Source organism: Polypterus senegalus, chromosome 11 (genome assembly GCF_016835505.1).
Source record: "Polypterus senegalus isolate Bchr_013 chromosome 11, ASM1683550v1, whole genome shotgun sequence".
NCBI lineage: Eukaryota > Metazoa > Chordata > Cladistia > Polypteriformes > Polypteridae > Polypterus > Polypterus senegalus.
In genome coordinates, this window is record NC_053164.1 from 45,611,990 (window position 1) to 45,639,417 (window position 27,428).

General features: G+C 37.5%; 1 protein-coding gene across 8 annotated transcripts in view; it reads right to left on the bottom strand.

Annotated features, from left to right (window-relative positions):
* The window catches only part of aak1b (AP2 associated kinase 1b), a 132,604-nt gene extending 105,671 nt beyond the window's left edge, over window positions 1-26,933 (bottom strand). For 3 of the 8 annotated variants that reach the window (XM_039768498.1, XM_039768500.1, XM_039768496.1), the window contains exon 1: window positions 25,710-26,928. In XM_039768498.1, coding sequence (XP_039624432.1) covers window positions 25,710-25,872 — 163 coding nt within the window. In that variant the 5' untranslated portion in view covers window positions 25,873-26,928. Of the gene's footprint in view, window positions 1-25,709 lie in introns of all 8 variants that reach the window. The other 5 variants (XM_039768497.1, XM_039768501.1, XM_039768504.1 and 2 more) reach the window with 3 other exon arrangements.
* Window positions 26,934-27,428: the final 495 nt, after the last annotated feature.

Below are 27,428 nucleotides of genomic sequence, written 5' to 3' on the forward strand. Positions count from 1 at the left end.
GCATGCATGCAATAAAGAAAGCCCGCTCAGAAGAACATGCATTGAATTCTGTGTTTGTGTCCCTGACCAGCCGATTAGAAACCCAACATTTGTGCAATATTTAAGTTAAACCTGTGCAATAGCTATTCATACATCAAGTTTTTTGGAGCATCGTCACACCTGCCATAAAGTTCTCTACACTGAACATACACCAGGGGACCCCTTACTGCGAGGGAGCAGCACTACCGCCTCACTACTGTGCATGTGTAATACCTGCTTTAATGCATTTCATCATGAAAATGATATCAAGTATTTATCTTAGCATTCTAAAATTTTCAGAAAGCAGGAATATCATGAAGTGAATGGATTCTGTATGGTGATTGCTGTCTTCTCTTAGTGCGGAGGAAGTCAGTTTAAGAAGCATAGTGATTAACCACTGGGTCGGGGAACGTAACACAAAGCATTTAATGTGCTGCATTAATTTATGACGGGGTAAATTAAGTAATTGATTAAACATTGATTTTAGGAAGAAGTTTAGTTTACGACATTCTATTTTAATTATGAAGTAAACTATGAGAATAAAGTGGAAATGTCGACTTTAATCTCAACATAAACAGCGAGAACAAAGTGGAAATGTTAACTTTGTTCTCGACATATAGTTTGTTTTTTTCTTCCCAGTATAGCTTAGCTTTAGGTCCATATTAATGCAGTTTGCCTAAATGATGGTTCAGTTGGTAAAGATGTCATCACCAAGTTGCACTTGTTTTATTTTAATTTAATTTGGTGAATACTGTGTAATGCACCTAGTCTTGAAGTCTTGAAGTAATAGTGCAACTATCAGTAACAATACTATCATTTATTTTATTGTTATTATTTATTAGTTTAAATATTATGCAGTTTAATGATGCTAAAGTTGTTTAAAAAGTCACTTTAACATGTCAGTGGACAGAGATTGTTGAAATTAACAGAAAGTGTAGTTGGTTTACAAAAAATATTTACCATTTATTCCTTTTCTAAGACATATTCGGTGCCATACAATTTTTGACAAGCACTTCTGGATATTTTACTAAGTTCTAAATGCCTCTTTGTATGGTTGAAAATATGTTGTCAAAATTATAGTTTGTTTTTGCAAAATTTGCTCAATAAAAAGGTTCTATATTTTGACTGCATCTGTCATGCAATGTGATACCTTCTCCATTAGTGCCACCCCCTTGAAAACTATCACTTTATGGGGCAATGCAAAACTGTATTAATACTTGTGTGCACATTAAAATTTTTTTTTTTGTACAATGTACAATACTCTTGACAGTGGAATAGATTATTCTTAGCCAATAATTGCAGTGGAAAATGTGGTTAACATCCACTCATGCATGGGGAAAAAAATACCGTTGAATACCGTGAAACCGGGATTATTTAGAAAAACACAGTGATATAGAATTTTGGTCATACCGCCCACCCCTAGGTTATTGTATTATTAGAGAATTGTGGAAAGGTCAGTGCTTTGTGCATGATTATTGAAGAAAATATTAAAATAATTCTTCTTGTGCTTGTACACGTGTCTGGGACGTCTGTCTGGTGGGTTCAACGAGGCAACAACGCCTCTAGCGTTCACACCATTTACAATCACAATTCAACTTTACAAACACATCTTTAGGATATAAGATAAACTAGTAACAGAGATAAAAGAAAAAACACAGAAGCAAAGAAAATATGTAACTTTCACACAAACAAGGACTGGTCCCAGATTTTAAGTCATGTGGCAGCAGCAGTATCCATTGCATCATTGTGCCACTCACATAAATATTCTGAATGGCTGGAGTTAAACTTTATTCAAACTTGCCTAGGAGAAAAAACACTTGTCTAAGGTGCCAATTTTACAGTTGCTCATATACGCTAACAGATGGTGGTAATTCCTTAATTCCTCTCTCACAGTTTTAACTATCACCTGAGGTTCTAACGTCAGAAGTTACGAAGCACCCAAACTTACACAAAATGATTTTTAACAGCTGTCCATATGCTACTATGCATTACAGCTATCAGCAGATATTAAGCCTCCAGAAATAGATATGAATGTTATCCATTGAGTAATAAAACTGGAAGGCTGCAAGCAATATTGACTAAGGGACAGATTATTTGAAAAAAACAGTAAGTGCTAATAAAAACTACTTTTTAATAAGACAGTTGTTTGTTTTAATATAAAATAATTAAAGTATTTAAATCTTTTGATTGTCTTCCTGTTCTCCATTTGGGTTACTTGTACTGTACTCCCAAATACCCAAATATAAGCTTATAAACTATGATACCCACACATTATCAAGCAGATGTGCATTTTATTATTTAAAACACTGCATTGAGAGGACACTAACTGGATGAATGCAGTAAGGACTATCGCAACTTAATTGCTCGGTATGGAATATAACAGATGCAGCCTGCAGTTTCACCCACCAAAAAAACAAAAAAAAAAAAAATGTGCAGCAGTTCAAAAAAAGACAATGCTAGGCACAAACATAAACCATTTACTAACACCTTTAGCAAGTCTACAAACTATTTTTGATCAAAGACTAAGCTAATACTGTAGTACAGTTATGGTTTGAGATGCACAAGAGCAACATTAGAAACTCAGTGGGTTAAATAGATCTGCATCAGTCTGTGTCTACAAGAAAATGCTAATCATTTTCATAGTGTACATCAGGATTCTTCTTCACAAAGAGCATTTATACAAATATGTGAATTCAGTTAGTCTAGAGCTGTCTATGTAAAAAATATCCCAAAATATGAAGGGTTCTGTAGTTCTTTCCACTATGTCCCCAATGTCTTCAGTAAATACCACAACTACCCCTTCCTCAAGCCAAAAATCTCTTTATTCTAGTATTTGTCCAAAGGTCACCCAAGGAATTTCAGTCTCTTTTATCATGTAAGTCTGTGGATACTGGCTTTCTTTTCAATGAGTTTACTGATAACAGACACTGTTATTCAGCTACACTCCTGACTATTTCTACGGTGCAGTCAGACACTCAGTCTTACTTACAGAGCATACAATACTGCAACCTAAGCAACTGTTTGCATCATTTATTTATAATGTTAATTATCTTTGGATTTCATTAATATTCTAAGTATTTTGATCAAATTCCAGGAAAACTAAACTGATCTTTGTCAAAATATCTTGCGAATTTACTTTTTTTTATTTTATGGCAGACTGAAAAAAATTATAAAATTGTGTTTGACAAACAGTGGTGTAAAGTCCCTCCCACCCACAGCCTACAAATGATTCATTCACTTATTATCAAAACCTGCTTTATATAATTGATAAAAACAGCTTCTGCTGTTCTTGCAGTAGTTGGATGCATGCATGCACTGTTACAGGAGGCACTATATTTTTCAACATTTAGGACACCATTTTATGTATTTTCCCTAATTATGGCAGTAGTAAATGTTAAGTCTTTTGGTTCTTCCTTCATTTTCCTCAATTCACATTTCATCTGATATGTTAAAGCATCAAGAAGCATGGTCACTACTAAAACTATGAGGCATGTTCATGTTTCAAAGTATCACTCACAATGATGTTTTGACTTAAAGATATAACATTCTCAAGACCACTTAATTCAACTCTGGGTCACAGAAGGCAAAGCTGGAGCCAAACCTGCAAAGGGTGCCAGTACAGCACAAAAGCCACTGAGGATCTGTGAGGCATCAACCCTAATGACTTTGACATTTTCATGTCTCATTTTTAGCACTTTTTTTTTTTTTAACTATAATGTACTAGAAGTGTATCATTTCATAGTTATTACAGCCAGGCAGCATGTAATGTTAACTAAAGTTATTTTTTTTAGATGTAAAGGTAATGCTGAAATAGGGATGCAACAATCAGGTTTTCAAGGCCAATACTGATCACCAATTTCATGTTACTGAATTGGCCGTTTCAAATTTTGTTTTTTTTTTTAAACGTAAAAAAAAAAAAAAAAGCTTTTATACTAAGTTACTATTTAACTATAAGTATAGAAACATTGTGTTCTAAAGTGCTAACTTTGGTAGTTTTATAATTATACTATAGGCAACAGAAGTTACCTTTTTCTATTGATAGTGACCATAAACATACTAAATTAAATAAAATTCCCTTTAAATGCATACTTTTCAAAAATAAAATATGTATAGGAAATATTTATCCATAATACAGTATATACAGTATGATATACAAGAAACTAAAATATCTTTCTATTATAAAAAAAATCCTGGAAAGGAAAAGCAGGGCGACGAGACGTGATCTTCTCAGAAGACACTTAAAAGACCCGCGAGACGCAAACAATATTAAATAGAGCACAGCCAGCAAAACACTCTGGTGTGTAAAGGCACGTAGCACACATAGATCCTGTGCTCTCAGCACATATAAAGCATGTAAGGACAATACGATCTAAATGAAACGTCAACGACTAAGCAAAGAAGAAAGAGCAGCGTGGAGAAAAGAGACCCAAAAGCATCAAAATAATTGTTTAATTTCTTCTGTATTGCACTTATCTAAAACAAAACATATATAAAACACTACTTGACTATTTGTCTAACATAATCTCACATATTGATTGAATTAATTGATATTGGCAGTTAAACACTGCTTAAATGTAAATACATGCTTATAGTTTTGAATCACCTTTAATCATTATTTGCACTAAAGCAAAATATACATTAAAATATACACTCACCTAAAGGATTATTAGGAACACCTGTTCAATTTCTCATTAATGCAATTATCTAATCAACCAATCACATGGCAGTTGCTTCAATGCATTTAGGGGTGTGGTCCTGGTCAAGACAATCTCCTGAACTCCAAACTGAATGTCAGAATGGGAAAGAAAGGTGATTTAAGCAATTTTGAGCGTGGCATGGTTGTTGGTGCCAGATGGGCTGGTCTGAGTATTTCACAATCTGCTTAGGTACTGGGATTTTCACGCACAACCATTTCTAGGGTTTACAAAGAATGGTGTGAAAAGGGAAAAACAACCAGTATGCAGCAGTCCTGTGGGGGAAAATGCCTTGTTGATGCTAGAGGTCAGAGGAGAATGGGCCGACTGATTCAAGCTGATAGAAGAGCAATTTTGACTGAAATAACCACTCGTTACAACCGAGGTATGCAGCAAAGCATTTGTGAAGCCACAACACACACAACCTTGAGGCGGATGGGCTAAAACAGCAGAAGACCCCACCAGGTACCACTCATCTCCACTACAAATAGGAAAAAGAGGCTACAATTTGCACGAGTTCACCAAAATTGGACAGTTGAAGACTGGAAAAAAGTTGCCTGGTCTGATGAGTCTCAATTTCTGTTGAGACATTCAAATGGTAGAGTCAGAATTTCGCGTAAACAGAATGAGAAAATGGATCCATCATGCCTTGTTACCACTGTGCAGGCTGGTGGTGGTGGTGTAATGGTGTGGGGGATGTTTTCTTGGCACACTTTAGGCCCCTTAGTGCCAATTGGGCATCGTTTAAATGCCACGGGCTACCTGAGCATTGTTTCTGACCATGTCCATCCCTTCGTGACCACCATGTACCCATCCTCTGATGGTTACTTCCAGCAGGATAATGCACCATGTCACAAAGCTCGAATCATTTCAAATTGGTTTCTTGAACATGACAATGAGTTCACTGTACTAAAATGGCCCCCACAGTCACCAGATCTAAACCCAATAGAGCATCTTTGGGATGTGGTGGAACGGGAGCTACGTGCCCTGGATGTGCATCCCACAAATCTCCATCAACTGCAAGATGCTATCCTATCAATATGGGCCAACATTTCTAAAGAATGCTTTCAGCACCTTGTTGAATCAATGCCACGTAGAATTAAGGCAGTTCTGAAGGTGAAAGGGGGTCAAACACCGTATTAGTATGGTGTTCCTAATAATCCTTTAGGTGAGTGTACATTTACTGTATTTATAAAAGTGTTTTTTTGTTTGTTTGTTTTTCCTTGTATCAACTAGACACACCGAATTCTTGAGGTGTAAATATAAATATGGATAAAATTATGCAATAATTGTTTCTTATCAAAACCTGTACTCTATGACACACACACGAACAAATAATTAACAGCACAAACATTTTAAAAAAACACAAATCTATCAAATGTTCATAAAATGTTTATCAAGAAGATACAAGCTTAACAAGTTTACAAGTAAAATAGGCAAATTTTACTGTTACACGAGCAAGCCTAGTGTTTACTAAGCAGCAATTTCAAATTCTTTTTACGTCTTCTTTATCTAATTGAAAATGTAAGCTGCTGCATTTAATACAAGCTCGCTCACCATCCATTTTAATTAAAAGGACAAAATAAAAATGTCTGAATTCATTAATGTAGCATTTTTTGACGCTTATCTAACTTCATAGGACAAACCTTCCAATTCCATTTTCTCAGTTAAAAACTACAACTTCTTTAATGTAAAAAATCTAATAATCCGGTCTTCTCTCTCTCTAAGATGGATGGATAGATGATATACTTTATACAGTCTCCTAAGGAAAAAGAGCCCACTCTGCCCTTTCTTATATACTCGCAGATAAGGTCTCCCTCGGATAAGGCAGAACTTGATTTTACAGTATTATTTTTATTATTTTATGTCGGAAAACTCACACTATTAGTTCAAGAGATTATGATATGCTAACGCCCACCTGAGAGAGTAACCATGGAGCACACTGCCTTTTTTTTGTATGCGGGTGCGGCAATGCACTGTATCAGTGACTACACGGTAATACCCAAACTATTCCGAACCAATGTTTCCACTGGCGTGTGTTTTATGTATGTATCCGACACCCTCATACACCTTTATCGTAAGAGCATCCCTTATCTATGATGGAGCGTTCAATCAGAAGAAAATATGAAGCTGGTTTTAAATTGAACATCTTTGAAGGTGAGAAAGAAATTGATAATTGCTCTGCTGCAACAAAGTTCTATGCGTCTGAGAAACTGATGCAAGAAGATGTAAAAAAAAAATAAATAAATAAATAAATTAAGTGTCGCATTTTTGAAAGGCCATAAAAGTCGGGGTCTGATTTTATGATCGTTTTTTTGGGTTTCAAGACCAGACTTACATGGGTATATACGGTAGTTCCTCTGTGTAACGGACCAGTACGAACTCTCACTGATGTGGACCCCAAAGTATTTGTGGAGGAGTACCACCTCTATATTCATGCTCTAAACAGTGACCGGACACAGGGGTTATTTTGTGCAGCAAAGGTTAACAACCAGCTCCATGGTTTTTCTGATGTTAAGTTGCAGATAACTTGTTTTCTGTTTTAGCTTTGTAAGTTTCCTTTCTTTAACTCAACTTTTATAGTTAACACTCACTGTGCATCCTTCAGAACCTTGTTGTCACTGGATTTGAATGCACTCCTTTTCTCATTCAAGGTATGTTTTAGCTCCTTGGTACTTCAGGGCTTTTTGTATGAAAACCAGCACACTGCCTTTGAGGGTACCACAGTGTTGACATAAAAGTTAATATAGTCTGTAATGCAGTGACTGAATCCGACAATATCACCCTCATTTGATTCACACTTCGCACACTTTTTTATTTTATTGATTTTATTGTAATCATTCCATACTAATAGATTAATTTTTACAAAAAATAGGATTGAAAACAAATCAACCCCCACCCCTGAGAAAGAGAACATGGCCAACGGAGTAAAACTTAAAAGCTTGTAAAAATACATAAATTGATGAGTTTAATAGGCAGATAAAGATAAATGGAGAAGAAAAGAAATAAGAAGAAAGTTACTTCCTCAGTACTTTAAGAGCTTATTCTAAAATATTATTGATTAGATCCTGCCAGGTTTTGAAAAAGTTCTGCACATATCCTCTAACTGAAAATTTGATTTTTTCCAATTTCAAATAGTATAAAACATCAGTTACCCACTGACTTAAAAGAGGAGAGTTAGGATTCTTCCAGTTTAGTAAAATAAGTCTGCATGCCAATAGTGTAGTGAAGGCAATCACAGTTTGTTTGTCTCCACTTTAAGCCCATCTGGAAGAACACCAAACACGGCTGTTAATGGGTTAGGAGGGATTGTGACACCAAGGCTGTCTGAAAGGCGCTTAAAAATTTGTGTCCAGAATGATGTTAATTTGGTGCAGGTCCAAAACATGTGACCCAGTGAGGCTGGGACGTGATTGCAGCGTTCGCAGGTTGGATCTCGCCCTGGAAACATTTTGGACAGTTTTAAGCGAGACAGATGTGCTTGATATATAATTCTGAGTTGAATAATTGTATGCTTTGCACATATGGAGCTCGAGTGTATTCTCTGCATTGCTACCTTCCACTCCTTTTCTGATATATTGATTAAGAGATCTTTTTCTCATTGTCCTCTTGGATCTTTGAAAGGGAGGGACTGTAAAATAATTTTATATATTGCAGAGATGCTGTCTGCGTCCTCAAAACTCAGCAATATTTTTTCCAGCATAGAGGAAGGTGCGAGATGAGGAAAATCGGGCAGGTTCTGTTTAACAAAGTTTCTAATTTGAAGATAGTGAAAGAAATGTGTTGCTGGAAAGTTAAATTTGGAATGTGCTTGTTCATAGGATGCAAAGATGTTGTCTATATAAAGATCTCTAAGCAAATTAATCCCAAATGTTTTCCAAATATTAAAAACTGCATATGTTTGTGAGGGTTGAAAAAGGTGGTTCTCATGCAGAGGTTGTCACAGATAAAAGATTCTCCATCTTAAAATGCTTTCTACATTGGTTCCATATTCTGAGTGAATGAAGCACAATTGGGTTATTATTATATTGGCGATAACTTGCATTTATTGGGGCACAAAGCAGGGAATATAAAGAAGTACTGCAGGATTTTATTTCTATTGTGGACCAAGCCTGTGTATGTTCATCTATTTGTGTCCAGGTTTATATTGTTTGCACATTTGCTGCCCAGTAATAAAACTGAAAGTTAGGTAGAGCCATGCCACCTTCTGCCTTAAGTCTTTGTAGGGTCGCTCTTTGGATAAGTGGATGTTTTGAGTTCCAAAAAAATTAGGTTATGGTTGAATCTAATTGCTTAAAAAATGATTTATTGATGTATATTGGAATCTTTTGAAATAAAAAGAGAAGCTTAGGAAGGATATTCATCTTAACAACGTTAATTCTTCCAGCTAGAGTGAGATGAAGGTTGACCATTTATGCAAGTCTTGCTTAAGTTTTCCCATACAGATGGTGAAATTTTGTTGATAAAGAGCTTTATGTTTACTTGTGATATTTACCCCTAGGTATTTAAACTGATCTGCAATGATAAAAGGGAAGGTGTCCAATCTAATATTATATGCTTGAGAATTCACTGGAAAGAGTACACTTTTATTCAAATTAATTCTGAGACCAGAGATCATTTGAAATTCTGTAAGTGATGTTAAGACTGCAGGCACAGTATTTTATGGGTCTGATATATACAGTACCATATCATCTGCATATAGAGAAATTTTCTGTTCTGATAATCCCCTTTATCTGATAAACATTTCGACAGTGAACTGCCAGTGTTTCAATGGCGATTGCAAATAGCAGTGGTGACAAGGGGCATCCTTGTCTGGTACCACGTTTTAGTTTAAAGTAGTCTGAACAAATGTTGTTAATACAAACTGAAGCTTCTGGATTGGAATACAGTAGTTTGATCCATGCACAAATGTTCAGGCCAAACCCAAATTTCTCTATTGTAATGAAAAGGTAGTTCCATTCACTCATGTCAAATGCTTTTTTCTGCATCCAATGATAATATCTCTGGGGTGTTTGATTTTGCTGGTAAATATATTATATTAAACAGGAAGATTAGAAGCTAAGTGTCGGCCTTTAATAAATCCAGTTTGATCTTGTAATATTACCGAGATCACACAGTCTTCTAACTGGGAATGAGATGATTCAGGTTGTGATCAGAGCCAGCAGCATACACTTAAAGGCATCTTTAACATTTTAATATAGCTGGTCCAGCATCTAGTGAGGACATCCCACCATGTGCTGCTTACAGAGAAGACCCAGGACACGCCCAAAGGATATTTCATTTTCATCTGCTCTAGGAATTCATCAAAAGGAGTTTGGCATTGCAACCATATATATGAAAGACCGGTATTCTCTTGTCAAGTTGTTTACATCAGAAACTTGACCATAACAACCACAAAAAGATAAGAGAACAGGGGTATCCAAATTTAAAATAACCAAAAGGAGCAAAAACTGAGTGCAACTTTGTTGAGAGTTTTTAGTTGAACTCTCTTCAGTTAGTCTTTACCAAGTAGTAAATAAAGGCATCCCTGTTTGACAAAAAAAACACCTCATTTAGCTGGGATGAAGGATAGTCCCTTACCTGGCGGAATGACCACTATAAAAGGATAGCGCAGGTAGATGCATATGCTAGCTGCAATGGGTCCCACTCCCCTTTCCATTCGACGAGAGCAAATAACAGATGGAATGGGAAAAGCTGCCTTCCAGGAAGAGTCGCTTCCCCAGTACAATAGATGGCAGTGCTCCTCTACTCTGGCTCCAGTTTAGACACCCACATGGCTGCCTAAGATTTGTAGTTCAGCTAGGCTCCAAGATGGGGACACCAGGAGGCACTGTAGGGAAAAGACTAATAACGTACTGTCATTCTGTCTTAACTAGAAGTGCTTCCTGGGAGCATTGTACTTGCATATGAAGTACAACTAGGCCAGACAAAAAGTGAGTCATTTTGCCTCTCCCAGGGAGTTGTAGTCAGGTGTGAAAGAAAGACAAGGCTCACCTACGTGGAGTGGAGGACACAAAGAAAAAGTTAAAGGAATTTTACTGTGCTTGCGTGAGTCTTGTAATGAAGAGCTTGTGAAAGGCGTTTCATTGAAATTAAAGTACTGAATTTGAACTTGGGACTTGTCTGTGTGGATGTGTCTGGAGTTTGGGGCTCTTATAGGATACAGGCCACATCTGGATTTTCAAAATTAAATGGACAAACTTTCCAACTATATTTTCATATACAATTAGATGCTAATGACCATTTAATCATTTGAATATGTTTGGGTGCCCTCAATTCTAATCACTCTTTTAGCCGAGACTGGTCATTTTCACACAAATTTATTTCAATATTCATATTCTATCTATTAGAACCGGATAAGAATTAGAGGTAATGACTTTGCCAAGGTAAATGTTGTAAGATAACATTTTGAAACCAATTTAATCCTGTTCAGGGCTATAGGAATATACTGGCAGCATCATGCACATGGGATGGACCTATTATTGAGAGGGCTATAATACATTGCAGTGCACATTCATACAGAGAGGGATAACTTGAAATTATTAACAATCCTAAAACACACTTCTTTAATGATGTAGGAAAAAATCAGGAATATCAGAAGAAAAACCCCATGCAGACACAGGGAGAATGTACACACTCTGCACAGGCACTAATCAGGTATGACTTTCAGACACAGGATGCTGGGTCTCTGAGGCAGCACTGTTAACTACTGCACTACCATTCTCCATTGCTAAAGATTAAATACACTTAAAATATAACAAATAATAAAATCACAAAGAGACTGGCTACATGTGCTGCATGGGTCATGACAATATGCATGCTGACTAACTCTGTACTAGAGTTTATTACTCTGTTATGGGAATAGCGGCATTTTACAAGTAACAGTTTTCATGCAATTACAGTTTTGAAACAAAACTATTTGCATAAGAATAGACTTGAGTGTAGACTAATTTTAGTAATTTCTATATGGAGAAAACATCATTCTAAACACTGCTTTTAAAGCTGATAATTACAACTCCAAACAAGAGGAAGAGACCTCTCAGGAAACCACAATGAAGTACAATTGCTGCATCATCAACCCACTTAACATATGTTGCAATAACTGACATATTTAGCTCAGCAACAGTTAATAGTCAAAGTTATAATTTAAGATGATCCAACATCTCAATCACCACTTTAAAAATATGAAATGACTAACTGAATAAATAAATAGTGTGAGGCATTAACTCATCTCAAAACCTTACATTGGTTATTTAATGCTGTTATTTTCTTCTGACAATGGTGTCATACTGACGATATGTTCAGCAGAGTCCAGGGTTCAAAATCTGGTCGAGACACAGATTATTCTTTCCATGTCATGGTTTCCTAAAACCATGAAGATGTGTATGTTAGGGTGACTGTCCATTCATAGATAGATAGACAGATAGACAGATAGATAGATAGATAGATACTTTATTAATCTCAAGGGGAAATTCTCATACTAGATTTAACAAATAATTCTTTTTCCAGACGACACCATTCAGCTCATAACAGAATTGGCAGCCAGTCTGTGCCAGGCTCCAAAATGAAAAAATGAAGGCAAAATTCTTCCACTTTCTCCCTCCAACTTTTTTTTATTATTTAAGAAAGTGAATCATGTTTTTTCTTTATTTCCTATATAGTCGTGAATATTCTGCAAACGTTCCTAAAGGGCAGAATTTAGTGGAAGCAACTGAAAACTACCTTTTGCTCTGTGCAACAAATGAATTCTAAATTGTCCCTAGTGTGTGCTTGGTGTGTGTGTGTGTGTGTGTGTGTGTGTGTGTGTGTGCCCTGCGGTGGCCTGGCACCCTGCCCAGGGTTTGTGTGACCCTGTAGTTAGGATATAGCGGGTTGGATAATGGATAGATGGATGGATTGAGAATTTTACACAAGACACAAGCGTACTTTAAAGGAGGCATGCTAATTAGAGTCCTTGCAAACTGGCCCAATATGAGTGACTGAAAGTGTGAAAATGCGAGTGTGCCCTGTGAGTGACGGGCACCTCATACTACATGACCATAGAGCTAGATGAAACGGATTTTAAAATGAATGAACCATTTTTGCTTAGTATTTTAAATGTATTTAACTTTAAACCATGCCTTTAAATGAAGGGACTCCCATTTAGCCTTACAATACATTATAAGTGGCTGCACTTACTGTTTCTGCGGGTTTATTATTGATTGGTGCCTCATTTTGGTATTGTAATGCGATATAGGTTATATTTAATCAAAAGAATCAGGCATATCAAATTAACATTGAGCACCAGGGTATACTACTCATTGTCACAGTAGTATTTTGTTAGAGGTAGTTCACATTTTCCCTTACAAAAAAAAAAAAAAAATGTTAATTTCACTCACTTACTGCACTTTTACTCATTCGTTACCAGAGTTTTTGCCTTTGATGCCAGCTGCTAAGCCATTTCCATTTATTTCTCGGCTGGTGCAGAAAACAAGAAGCAATTAGGGGTTCTGAATATTAACAAGTAACTAAAATTAAATCTAAAAAGTATGATGCATTAACATCAATAATTGCCTCATAATTAGGCAATTATCTACAAAATAAGCTATTATAGCCAACCAGTACAGAACCTGAGGACCCCTGGTTTTTAATATCTCTAAGGTGGGCATGATCCCCAACCATTATTTAATGTAAATCCAAATTGCTTCTCTATGTGCAGAGTTGACTTTTTCAGCATAAAACAGAAAATGTTTTGTTTTTATTAAAACTCCATTATGAAGATTAAGCACAAGCCATGCATTTAAAAATATATGACTTCTAACTACCACAAAAACAGTGTGTGCTCTGTAAATGTTGGCATAATAAATTATCTTTAAAAACAGCCTTCCCTATTAACTTATTATTTTATGGCACCCTGTGTGCACAGCATTTAGAAACTGTATTCACTCAGAGGCACAGCGGATTAATAAATACAGTTTAAGTCATATGAGGAGATCTTTAGGTATAACAAACTGGCAGATCATAATTTGCACTACAAACCATTACTTTTTGGAAGAATATGTCAAGAATATATTTTTAAATACCTCAAGCATTTATAGGAACAATTTCCAGTCAGATTTTTCCATCCATCCATTTTCTAACCCGCTGAATCCGAACACAGGATCACGGGGGTCTGCTGGAGCCAATCCCAGCCAACACAGGGCACAAGGCAGGAACCAATCCTGGGCAGGGTGCCAACCCACCACAGGACACACACAAACACACCCACACACCAAGCACACACTAGGGCCAATTTAGAATCGCCAATCCACCTAACCTGCATGTCTTTGGATTGTGGGAGGAAACCGAGCGCCGGAGGAAACCCACGCAGACACGGGAGAACATGCAAACTCCACGCAGGGAGGACCCGGGAAGCGAACCCGGGTCTCCTAACTGCGAGGCAGCAGCACTACCACTGCGCCACCGTGCCGCCCTAGTCAGATTTTTTTTCAAAATATTATATTTTGAGCACAAAAAAATCCAATGTTCTATATAATGATAGAATGTAAAAACCACCTCTCAACATGCAGTAAATCAAACCAGTATAAAGTAGTGAATGTAAAATTATTGATACAGTAATATATTTTGAATTTATAAATACACACAGGAAATATGCACCAGCACCCACATCCTGAATTGATCCTGGGTTAGTGGCCAGAATAAGCTCCACACCTCCAAAACACGGATTTGGATCAAGTTGGTTTGACAATGTTATGTGACGTACATGTGAAAAAGTGCCTATTCCCTAAATTGGTGACAGGTCATGATATTTTCATTTGTGTGACATATATCAAGCATAAAGCAGCATTTACCAAGAAGAAACAGATATTAGTAAAACAATAACTGTTAATGACCATTTCAATCAGGTGGAAGTACCTAAGGAAGAAATATTTTAAAAAACATAACCCTGACACCAAATATTCAATTAATAAATTGATTCCACAAACAGTTCTGAATTTGTCAATATAAACATCTTCATAACAAAGGCCCAAATTCCATGTCATCTCTTGAACTGGCATATGGAGAAAGTGGGAGCTAGTTTCGACTCCGACCAATTTTTCCTGACAAGTATTCTGAATCGCTACACATGTTCACTTTGAATTGAGATCAGATTGAAGGGGGTTTTAAACCAAACTGGATCAGGAAGAAATTAACAAAGTTGTTACTCACAGAAGATTAATCAGAGTAAACAAACCAAAACAAATGCACCTTTTTGAAAATGGAAACAAATGAAACATTTCATGGTATATGGGTAGACTTAATCAATGCTTATGCTTTCTAACCCTGTTGTAGAGCATGTGAAAGAGCAGAGAGAAAACAAACCAAGTCTTTCCTTAGGAGCATGCTTTCAAAGGCACTGTATACAATGAAGAACAATGCCTTCATTTTCTATATACTGCTTGATTGTCACTTCACAAGCTAATAATTCACCTTCAGAAATGTCCTTTAATGGCTTCATTCTGGGAGGTGATTAAGAATATTTTTTCTTGCACACCTAGCAGCACTCCTGTGTTGTCAGTTGACTATTTCATTCTACCTGATAATGAATTTCTAACCCTGTCACATAAAATGTGCTCTTAATATCACATGTACTAAACTTAATTGCAATGGCAGAACAGTGTGGGTGCATTTCCTGGTCATATGAGCTTTGGGTCAAATTTTTCTTTGCCCAATACTGATGCATATGTCTGTGTCTTGCAGAAAACCTTCACATTAGCCTATCTGGGCTCAAGTAAATAAGGCTTGGCAAAAATCATCCTCTACATTTTCACAATTAGTAGGTTTCTTATCAACATATTGTTATTGAGCACTTACTGTTAGAAACTTCTAACCAGTGTGTACTTTGTAATGCAACATTAGTAATATACATACAGTATGGTACAGGTTAAATATGGCATCAGCCTACTTTAAATCCGCTTTGTAAACTCATTTTCTTTGTGTTAACATCGTTGAACTTGTTTTGAGGTTAATGTGTGGACACTTCCAATATCTTAGTCACGTGGGGATGTTATATATTACTTATCTATATTTGATTAAGCTTGAGGCCTGTTTGTAAAAATTGTAACTAGACAAACAAGTGCATTCCTCTTATAAAGTGGCAGCATTTGAGTATGTGTGTCAAACTTGACTTCTGAGTGAGCTACAGTGCCCTCTGTAATGTTTGCGACAAAGACACATTTTTCGCTAATTTATCTCTCTGCTCCACAGTTTAAAAAGACAAATCAAAAACAATTCAGACGTAATTAAAGTGCACATTGCAGATACTCATTTAAAGGTATGTACATACATTTTTGTCACACCATGTAGAGGTTACAACACTTTTTATACATGGTTCTCCCACTTCAGAGCACCACAATGCTTGGGACATAGCAATAGCAGATACAGTACATTACAGCAGTCAAATTTAGGACATTGTTGCATATCTCTTTCAAATGCCTGTGATCATTCTGAACTGAATAATGCATGCACATAGGAAGATGAGTCTTTGTGATTACTAGTATCATTTTACATTTTATAATGAAGCATGTGATGCAAAACATGCTCTTCATTTTACATTAAATACTGTTTGTTTTCTGAAGCTGAAGTCTTAACTAAAAACTCAAACATTTGCATTATGACCTTTACTGTACCAAAGTGTGTGTGTATATTTATTTACTTAGTTACTTAATCTACCCATTTATGTATTTACTTATTTAAAGAGCCTCAGTAAAAAGCCAAATGTCCCCCAAGAATAAACAAAGTTCTATCTAAACATTACCACACCCATTTTCAGTTACACAGTGGATCTACTTGAAATTAAAAAGTCATCAGGAAATACAGGGAGCTGCTGTGTCCACAGGATAACAGAAAGACAATTTAGATGATTACGGGAGGCAACAGAAAACTGCATTTTTGTCCAAAAAGTTGGAAGTGGCAATTATGAGTATGGGTGATCACAGGGATAGTAATTGCATATGTCTTTGGAATAAATTACAGTATAAAAGTAGCACTAGGGCAGCAAAAGATATTTCCATTTTTGGGCAAATATCATGGTATTGATTTTCCACTAGCTTGAATGAAGCTGTCATTTCATTATAGAAAATGCCTAAATGATGTACACAAACATCTTTCTTTTAATTTTTTTTTTTTTGTTAGAACTTTTGCAGTACTTAAAAGCTTCTGTAATTTGATCTGCAATTCAATGTATTTGGCAAAGTCTTCTGGATGAATCCCATTCAGTATTTGCTTTCAATTTATTTGGGAGAAACTGATTTGAAACACCCCGTCTTCAGCTATAAGATACTGCTCAACCAGAGATACACATTGCTAACAAAATCCTTAACTGAAATACTTTCAGAAGTAGTTCATTACCTTCACAAAATATCATACTGTATAAACAGCTCCATTAGATGATAAAGTACAGCATGGGAATTAAAGTAAAAAACACTTATGTAATACTGTTGGCCATACTTGTACAAATGGTCATACTGTACTTACTGCTGTAGTAAAAGAAACTTCTATGACGAATGAACCGCTTTGGCAGATCATGCCAGCAATAAATAAAATATGTGTATTCACTATTCAAAGTTCTCTTGTTAGTTTAAAACCACCTAAATGCTTGTCACTGCTTTCACTCAGCTACTGTGCAAAGTCAGAAACTCCCAAGCCTGTCTGAAGTACACGTGTAGCTTGGATCAAAATACACAGAGTCTATTTTCTTTTTCCAAAAACAACATCACTTGGGTCTAATTGAGGCCCTGGTTATTCATACAAATATTTTGTGTTACTTATTATGAGAATGTAAATCTACTTTCCTTATAAAGGGTCTACAGTCCATAGTACAACATGTATGGAATCCAGAACAAAGATAGTTACAATTTTACCTCTGAAACGTACCTTTCTTCTCTTTCATCTTGACAAAGACTGCAAATCCAACAAACAAATACTTCAAATGAAGAACTGAATACTGTACACTGCTTTACAGGCAACAGGCTTTCTGTGTTTAAAAAAAAATCACCTTATAATTTATTATATTGTAAGCTATAATAACAAAAGAAACTCTCTTGAAACAATTAGAAATATTTGACAATAGCAGGCTGGATTGATGAGTGCGACTAGGAAGAAGTTTGCATTCTATCAGAAAATGTAGCAGGAGTACTTCAGGTCATCTACGCATCAGCAGAAACTGAAATATAATTGGATCATGCAGCATGTAATTGATCCAAAAAATACAGTATAAGTAAGTATGAAAAACAATGACTGAAGGAAGAAAATCTGAGTTTTGAAATTGCTAGGTTAAGTTAAAGGACTACATCCCACAGAAGTATAGGCTCTGGACGATACAAATCATGCTAGGAATGTTACAGTGAGGAAACATTTGCATGAAGGACTTAACCAAAATTTGCCTATGTTTTTGTGGAGGCTATTGCTTACAGTATTGGCAGCAACAAGCACTGCATCCACTTGTAGAATCTAGCAAGGTAGTTCCTTTTTCAAAAAGGGACACTGGCATTTAGATGGTACAAGGAAGTACAAGGTGTGACAATTTCCAGAACAGCCATATAGTGTCACCCATGCCACAAAGTGCTACTGTAGCATTGATGCTGTTGAAAGTGGCGTATGGCGAGGATGTTATGAAAAAGTTACGTGTCTACAGTGGCATTAGGGGCTCATGGAGAGGTGATAAGATGTGAAAGACGATGCCAGAAGTGGATCATCCATCATGACAACGCTCATGCCATAATGTGATCAGTGTTTACGACTTTTTGGTTAAAAAATGAATTACCAAATTGGATCATTTTCCGTATTCTTCTGTCTTAGCCCCTTGTGATTTCTAGCTCTTTCCTAAAATAAAAACTGCCATGAAAGCTCAAAGATTTTCAGACATTTCTGGCATCCAGTAAACCGTGACAAAGTAACCCAAGGGTATCCAGGAACAGAGGGTCAGATATCCTTCCACCAATGGCAAATATGGTTTAACTAAATACAGTATATAGGTGTGGAAGGAGAGTACTTTGAAGGTGACAGTAGCCTCTAGTATACAGGTACACACATTTTTTCTACAGGTTCATTCTGGTAATTAAATTGTCACACCTCACATATATCTGTAATTTTCAGATAATGTCATATTAGCATATTTTCTAATCAAAGGTTAATAATTCTTACATGGAATGTTACAATTTTCTTTAACCTTAGGGGTTACTGTTTTGGTCACTAGAGGTAAAGGGATAGCAAGCTGAATCTCAAAGTAAACGTCTGCCGTAGAGGCCTGCTCATGTCATAACCAGCTGTCCCTGTCCCAACAAGTGTAGCTTTGCACGGAGCCAGTCTGCCAAGCTTTGCTCATTCGTTGCTGTTTTCTTACTTTTCCCGTGTTTTCCTGCCTGTTCAAATAGTGTAGTGATTGGAGAAATTAGAAATTTTTTTCAGGTGTGGATGTGGCAACAAACATCACAGATGCTCTGCAGGATAATGAATAGCACTGCCACAAAGCAGAGCAGAGCTGAAGCTGAAACTCTACTAGGATATTATTCAACATGGTATTCAATTCAATTCAATTCATTCAATACAGGTAGAAGTAATCTTTTTTTCCCCACCACAAAAAGATAAACAGTAAACATGGAATGATTTCTTTAACCCAGTGCACCTCTTGAAGACATTGCTTCACTGTTACCGTTACCACATTGCATGAAAACTGTACGCATGATGGGAGTTTTGGACATCCTATACCTTTAAATATTTTTGAGAAGCTTTGTCTTTTAACATTTTGGTTGTCATTGCATCCAAACAGACATGAATTGATTTTGCCTCTCGTGGTTTCATTTCCTTATTTCTATACGCTATTAAAAACACCTAATTTAAAGTATTGGAATACTTTTTTTTAATGGAATACTATTTTCTTAAACAAATAGGTATTTAATTACTTGGCTATCTGTGCCTATCCCCAGTACCTACACATATGAATACCCAGGAGGTTCACACCTTTTCAGACACCAAACCCAGTCACTTTGCTTAGTATGCAGTATGGCCTGCTACATAATGGGTGGAGGAGCCACATTTCAATGGAGCTCTTAAACTTGAATCATGAATGCTATACGGTTACATGGCAGCTTTAAACCTTTTGTGTAATCATAGAAGAGATCCTCAAAAAGGGAATCCAAAGGAAATGTATATTTCAGAGAGAAATGAAGAAGTGCTGACCAGAGGAAGAAACCATGCATGGATACAGACATAGGGCTGATGGGTATGACCTGTGTGAAGATTTTCCCAGAACTACCCAATAGGCTGGATAGCATGACTGTGTTCTAAGGCTGTTCTTCATCGTACTGCCAAGAAGACATATCGCAGTGTCTCCAGCTCTGTATTAAGTGTACAGTGCAGAAGGCTAAGCTCCTGCCATTCGTTACAAACATATACTTGGAAAGAAGAGTGCATGCTAAATGTTGGTTTTCAAGAATTTAATACATTTCAAATTATATTCCCATATGTCCAGATTTCAAACAGATGTATGATCAAATTTATCAAAGACTGTGTGGCATTCTTTCAGTATTTAATTTGTGGCTCCATTTAACAAACAGCTTAGCAGACTGGCAAGCTAAGACCTTCATCAACCTTAATACTAACAGGACCACAGAAGAACACATTCTTGATCATGTCTGATTAAATTCATCAAACTCTGGGTGGTTCATTCACGAAAATCACATTAATATCCGGCATTTTCTGAATTATTGATAAACCAAATCTTCATTCTGAGCAGCACTAAAAAAAGAAAGGACATTTATTTATTATTCAGACTAAGAACACGCTAAGCAACATTAATTCATTATTTAACTATACTGTCAAACAAAATTGATACCGGTAGTTACAAATTATTCGACTTTGTGAAGCTCATCCAATAAAACAGTCTAAACATAAAACATAAGGAGGAGGCCAGTAATCCTAACTTCCCAACATCCCATTGATAATCTGTTTATGAAAAACTCCCATATACACACATAAATTGGATTAAGAAGACCCTACCAGTTAAGATGTGCATCTCATTGGTCCTGACAGATCTGAGTAGACGGTGTATTTGTTTCTATTGCTACAACATGCAAAACGAGTGACTAACCCAATATATTTTCACTGTCATGCGTGCCTTGAACACTTAACTAACTCTATATTGCCAATTCTAGTATTTAGTTGTTTCATAACTCATCCTCTAGGCTTTAAACTAAGAATAAGAGACAACCAGCCACCTCATGCCACTTTACAACAACTCATAGTTCATTTTAGAATTGATTATTTTTCTCAGGCTTTACAACAAGATTTTTCCACAAATATAACAAAGCGTAACACCTTATGCTGCAAATCCAACACTTCTTCATAATAATCCTCAAAATCCAGATATCATAGCATTAGTGAGTAAATAAAATAAGATGCTCAGTGAAAACTGATTTCTTTTCAAATTCTTAATGTCAGCTTTGCATAGTATAGTATATAACATTTCACTTTATATCCACCATCATTGCCATTTTCATAATCTGCCTATTATCAAGTTAACTTTATTTTTTTAACCTGTATTTTTCATGCCTTGAGTTTTATTTGCAATGAATACTGCTATAATTCACTTGTTTTCAATTATGCTCTATAAAATTCTTTGAATGGCATAAGGAAATGTACACAGGTCAATGACTCAAAGAAATGATGATTTTTCTGAAATGCACATCTGTCCTTGCATTTATTTTTAATGCCAAGTCATGTGTAACACACATTCGGTCAAAACGTTTTTCCTGTAATTTCTGTCAGTAATTTGCTCAGAATTAAAGGTGTGCCCACATGAAAGTACATCCCTTCATTTCAATGGTTCCATTCTGCTGCTAGGAAAAATCTGCCCGCAGTACTGAAAATGAGAGGACACCATTACATCACTGACAACGATGAGATGGCATACAGAGAGGAGGTGCTGGCACTGAGTAATTGGTGCCTGGATAACAACTTGTCTCTTAACGTTAGCAAAACCAAGGAGATGATCGTGGACTATCGGAAACAGTAAAGCAGAGAACACCAGGCCATCTACATCAGCGCCGTAGAAGTTGAAAGGGTTAACAGCTTCAAGTTCCTCGGAGTAAACATCACAGAGGATCTCTCATGGACCCTTCACATAGACACTGTGGTTAAGAAAGCTCGCCAGCGGCTCTACTTCCTAAGGAGGCTGAGGAAGTTTGGCGTGAATGCCAACATCATCCCAAACTTTTACAGGAGTGTGGTCGAGAGTCTGCTGATGGGCTACATTACCGTCTGGTATGGGAGCTGCTCTGCCAGGAGCCGAAAATCACTACAGAGAGTGGTGAAGGCAGCAGAGTGCATCACGGGCAAGAGTCTCCCGGCCATTGAAGACATTTACCTCCATCGGTGCTTGTGTAAGACAAGCAGCATCATAAAGGACCACAGCCATCCAGCACACCAGCTGTTCTCCTTGTTAGCGTCTGGCAGACAATACAGGAGTCTGGCTGCTCGGACTACAAGACTTAAGAACAGTTTTTACCACCAGGCCATTCGACTCCTCAGCAGCAACACCTGAACACTTACATACACTTACATTACACCTACATTGCATTACATCTACATTGCACTACTCACACACAAACTGTACCTGCATACACTCTGAGTACTGACTGGAACATGCATCTGCACTTTAAGGAATATGCATCTGTACTTATAAAACATTATCTGTGCAATAACTGTCATTTGTACTTGCTGCTCACTCAACTCATATTGCTCTATAACTTCTTTTAAAATGTACACATTTTATTTTATATAGATAATCTATTTTTAACTTGTAATTTTTTTTTAAATTATTTTTAATTATTTTTTAGCTTTATTGGATCTAAGCTGAGTGACTTGTTTTTCTCGTCATACATATTTCATTGTATGTTGACCCTGAGTTAACCTATATATGACAAATAAACCTAAACCAACCAACCAACCAAACCAATTGTGAACCACTTGGTTCCTTTCTCAAAGGAAAAACAGCACACACATACAAATTGAAAAGAAGACTATCCTACGACTAGCACAGAGGCACTATATAGCTATCATAGCAGCTGTTCAAATAAACCCAGAGATACAGCAAAACATTTTCAATATACATACTAGCAAAAAGTAGATTTTTCTTTAAAAACTGCACTTCAGTACTGGTAGACTAAGTAAGCTTATGTGCTGTACATAAATTATGACAAATGGGAAACAAAAAAGTTTTTCTTATCAAAAGAGAAAAAATAACACAGCTGTAGCAGGTGAATCAGTTGTCATCTGTGGTATTCAACCGCAAGGCCCTAAAACAGAGCAGATTTATCCTACACTGTAATTACAGGAATGGGAGCGGAATTGTCGTGAAGTTTAATTAACCCACACAAGAGTGAACAGCAGACAGAAACAAGTCTGTGTACCACTTTATCCTGCATCCAGGATGCAAAACCCAACAGCCTATGGCATTAACACTTTGTAGCGCCTCAACATTGTTGGTTGGTGTTGAGCATGGTCTAAGACCCCGCTCATCATGCTTGAAATTCAAATCCAAAGGTTACAAGTATATATTAACAACTGACTAAAGCACTAAGCCACAACGGAATTACATCTAGCATGGGCAGATTGCGTTAATGGAGAAATAATGTTAACAAATTGAGGAAGCCTTACAAATGGAAAATAAGTCTGAAAAAGTAGTATCCACACTTAAAGGAGTAACGCTTATCTACTTTGCCTTTCCAATTGAAGTACAATGACCATAACGGAAAAGTGAATCCTTCTCTACTTTCCCAAATAAACTACATAAGTCACTGTTGCACTTAAATCCTTAAATGGTGGCCTCATGAATTGATAACATAGTGCAGCGAGATAAACCCTTATCTACTACTGTTACATCCAACACCATTTCATCAGCAGTGAGCTCGAGTGTCAAAAATGGAGCCTGGTGCAGGTTTCTCTCTTAATATGTACTGTATAGTAAATCGGGCCTGGGTTAATGGACCAGTATTTCTTTGTTGTCTCTTCATCCTCTATTTCAGAGTCCTGCTTTGTATACTGGAGTTTTTCGTGAACAGATAGCATGATTGAACATCTGGTAAGCCAATCTGTATTTTCCATTCAATAAAATCAAGTTTACCATGGTGCTGGAGAGTGACAGACATGCAAGTAAGCACTTCACTCTACTCAATACCAGTACTACTACAACATATGCTACCTTGGCAATGAATCTGGAGATCAAGATCAAGCAAGCATCACAGTAACATTCCAGATAGCCGTTTACAATTAATATCTACAGAAAATGCATTTCATGCTTTGCTTCTTTAAAGCAGCAAAGACCGTTAGCAAAGCATACCATCAGTGGGCTAACAGAACTGCAGATTCCTACCAATTTGGCTCAGGTTGTACTCTGTCTGGAAAACCTTCTATTGCCAATTCACTTGCTGTCCACATAAACATATGGGATTTCAGATTTCCTGCTACAGTCCAATCATTGATGGCCAGGATATCTGAAAACTCACAGTTGTCCAGGTATACACAAGTGTGGCATGGAATGGTCTGGCTTTTAATGCAGGAATGACCCCGTCTTATCCCCACTGCAGCTTGAATAGGGTTCAGTTTTTCCTGATCATATAATTAAAAAAACAGGATGAATACTACAATACACATACAGATTACTGAATATACATTATGTCAACCAGTCCCCAGGTACTGCATATTCTTCCCTTAAAATGTTTTTAGTAAGAACACTTACATTTTTCTAAATTAGTTTCAGTAGAAGGCAGCATGCACTAAATGGTCTCCAGCTTTGTGTAGGTTGTGCATATAATTGCTTTAGTTTCAGCATTACTTAATGACTTAATCAATACCAAAACAAAGCAGAAAAAGCTAAAGGATTTAAGGGTTGGCAAGCATTAAGGAACACTAAAAAATACTTACAGATTGAAAAGAGAATAGATTTATAATCTGACAACTATTCAGCTGGGGCCACTTCAGTCAGTCATTTTTTTGGCGGGGGAGACTGACTAAACAAATAAGATCAGACACACCCTGCTGGCAGGATGCCTTGTCAATGTCCTTTTACATCGCCACCCTAAACATTGGATACAGGTTCTTCGGCATTCACGTCAGTGTTCCCTCACTGGTTAGACTTGATCGACTTCAGGCCATTAGTCAACACACTATACTGTGGCCTAGAAACTATTTTTTAGTGCCATCCATGAAGGACATAAAGAGTAGCAGAAAAGTGTTCCACACATCTTGAAGAGCCAAAGATATAACATTTAGTAGCACTGGCATACATGAACCACAAGCACGGGCCTCATTGCATCAGTTGAACAATAAAGGACACATCTTAAAACTGATAAAAAAAATTAAAAAAAAAACTTCTGATGAGGTCACTGCACAATTCACAGAAGTCACGCCATTCACTGAATAGTGCAAACACGCGTTTGCATGCGTACATACTGCTGAAGTTTAGTTCCAAATTTCAGTAAATCATTCAGGTCTGGGAAAGGCATCTCAGAACAGTTGGGCCAAGAATGATCAGAATGAAACAGTCTGCACCAACTTCAGATGAACACGCTCTTTCTTCTAATAAATATTATGCCTAGATTATCACACTCAGATTGCATACACAAGAATACTAATCTACTAAGAGAAGACATAGTGCAAATTAACAATGACAAGGAGGACTACTAGCTTTGGCATTACATCCCACTAATAGTGGATGCAAACAATGAATAAGCAATACACAAATACAAAAAAAATATGCAGGGGCAATGTAAGTCAGATAAATATGTGCTCAAGAAAAAAACTGCCACATCGGTGGGCAGCCTGCACTGGGTGACATCATGAAGAGGCCCATCGTTATTTGGAAAAGTGGAGCGCATCACATGCTGTCACCTCTGTCTAAGTGCCACTCAGTCAAACCCTCCTGTCAGATCACAAATGAGCCCAGAAATTGGTCCTAATGAGAAAACCAGTCATACACACCTTCTGCAAGTGTCTCCTCCACGGTAACCTGGTGGCGACCAACGCTGAACACTCGGCCCACATAGCTGCTCCCTGTCACGGAACTGCTGCATCCTCCACCTCCTGCTCCAGAACCGGGTCCCGATCCGACCTGCTCCCGGCGTGAGTCAAAAAACTTCTTCATCTCTTCCGGGAAGGCAATTCCAAGCTCAAAGCAGGAATCGATGCAGTCAAAATGAATGAGATTAGAGAGATCGCAGACTGTGCCACCGCTGCCTGTGGGTGATTATGTCGTCTGTGTTGCTGTATGGATGTGCACAGGTGTAAACTAGCACCTGAGAATCGCCCCAACGATCCGAAAGCGTAGTTTTAGCCAGACGAGATGAAACAAATCTTCACCCCTGCTATGGCGGTTAAACGATCCCGACTAACGCTTGTAAGCCACTGCGATGCAGAGGTCCCCAATTAAAAAAGCCGGTGGCGGCCAAGTGCACAAGTCAGGACTGTTTCTCCTGCCCGCATATTCTCTCGCACGTCTTTGGACACCGAGTGAAATCAAATGATGTCACATAAAACATACAACGTGATGTCCGTGTCGCTATTTCTCTTTCAGTAACTGTCAATAATTCAGACTGTCTCACTAAGAAGGGCCGAGGCGCGGTGCTCCACTGCTTGGTCCGAGCCGTGTGGTGCGGCGGCCGGCAGGCAGCAGTCCGCTGCTATCGATGCTCTGGAGCACTAGCTTGCCCCCTCCAACCCTGCCATTTCAATATGGCACACTTTATTAGGTTTTAGGGAGACGTATAAATGTATCTGTCAATACACACACCCCCCTGCCTCGCCCGTTTGCTTTGCCTGCGATTGCAGTTCTCTGCTTTCCGGTGCTCCTGATTTTTGCGGTCTGGGTGTCTCTCGCTATTCCAGCCAGGCTCACTGGTCCAGCTTTCTCTGTGCCCCCCCTCGCGCTTGCCCGCTCGCTCGCTCGCTCTCGAGGTTTTAATGTCTGCTGTGTGCTGAAACCAGCTGAGCAACACAACCCCCAACCAGGAAATAAAACCGACAGGAAATACGAGCGGTCCGGGAGGAATAAAAAGCGACATCAAAACCAACAACGGCTTTAAAAACCCTTCTTGTCAGGACTTACGCGACAATTTAAAAGCAGGTATACTTTGTATTAATAACGCTAACAGAAAATTCCATTTGATAGAAGGGGTCCTGATCATGTTGCATGATAGGAAATGTAGTTTACATGCGCGTTAGAGCGCAGACTGCAACGGTATATAAAACTACAATTCCCTGTAAAGATTTGCAGGAAATACGTCAGCACGCAGGAACCAGGCCAGTTGTTTGGTTAGCTTCCAGTTTAGAGAACTGCTCTCAGTATACGTGTTAAAAGTATCGTATAGCGATGAATAGGAATAAATCCATCATGCTTTATGTTACGTTGTTCTCTAAGAACGCTTTGCATATTTGCTTACTTTGCTTTTTCGCATGGTTTCGTTTGCTTGTCATTTAGGACGAGAATGCCGGTGTTTTTTTTTTTTAGTCAACTACGTGTCAACCTTGCTGCATTCCGGCTATTTCAACTAACAGACAGTAGTCGTCGTTTCACTTTCTTGGAGATTAAATCCGTTCAGTTCCGTTATCTGACGTGTCACAGATGGCCAAGCTTTATAATCTGCTGCGGTTCAAAGCTGTCTGGGCGCATGCAATGTTCATGTTTGTGAAGGGTCGCCACGA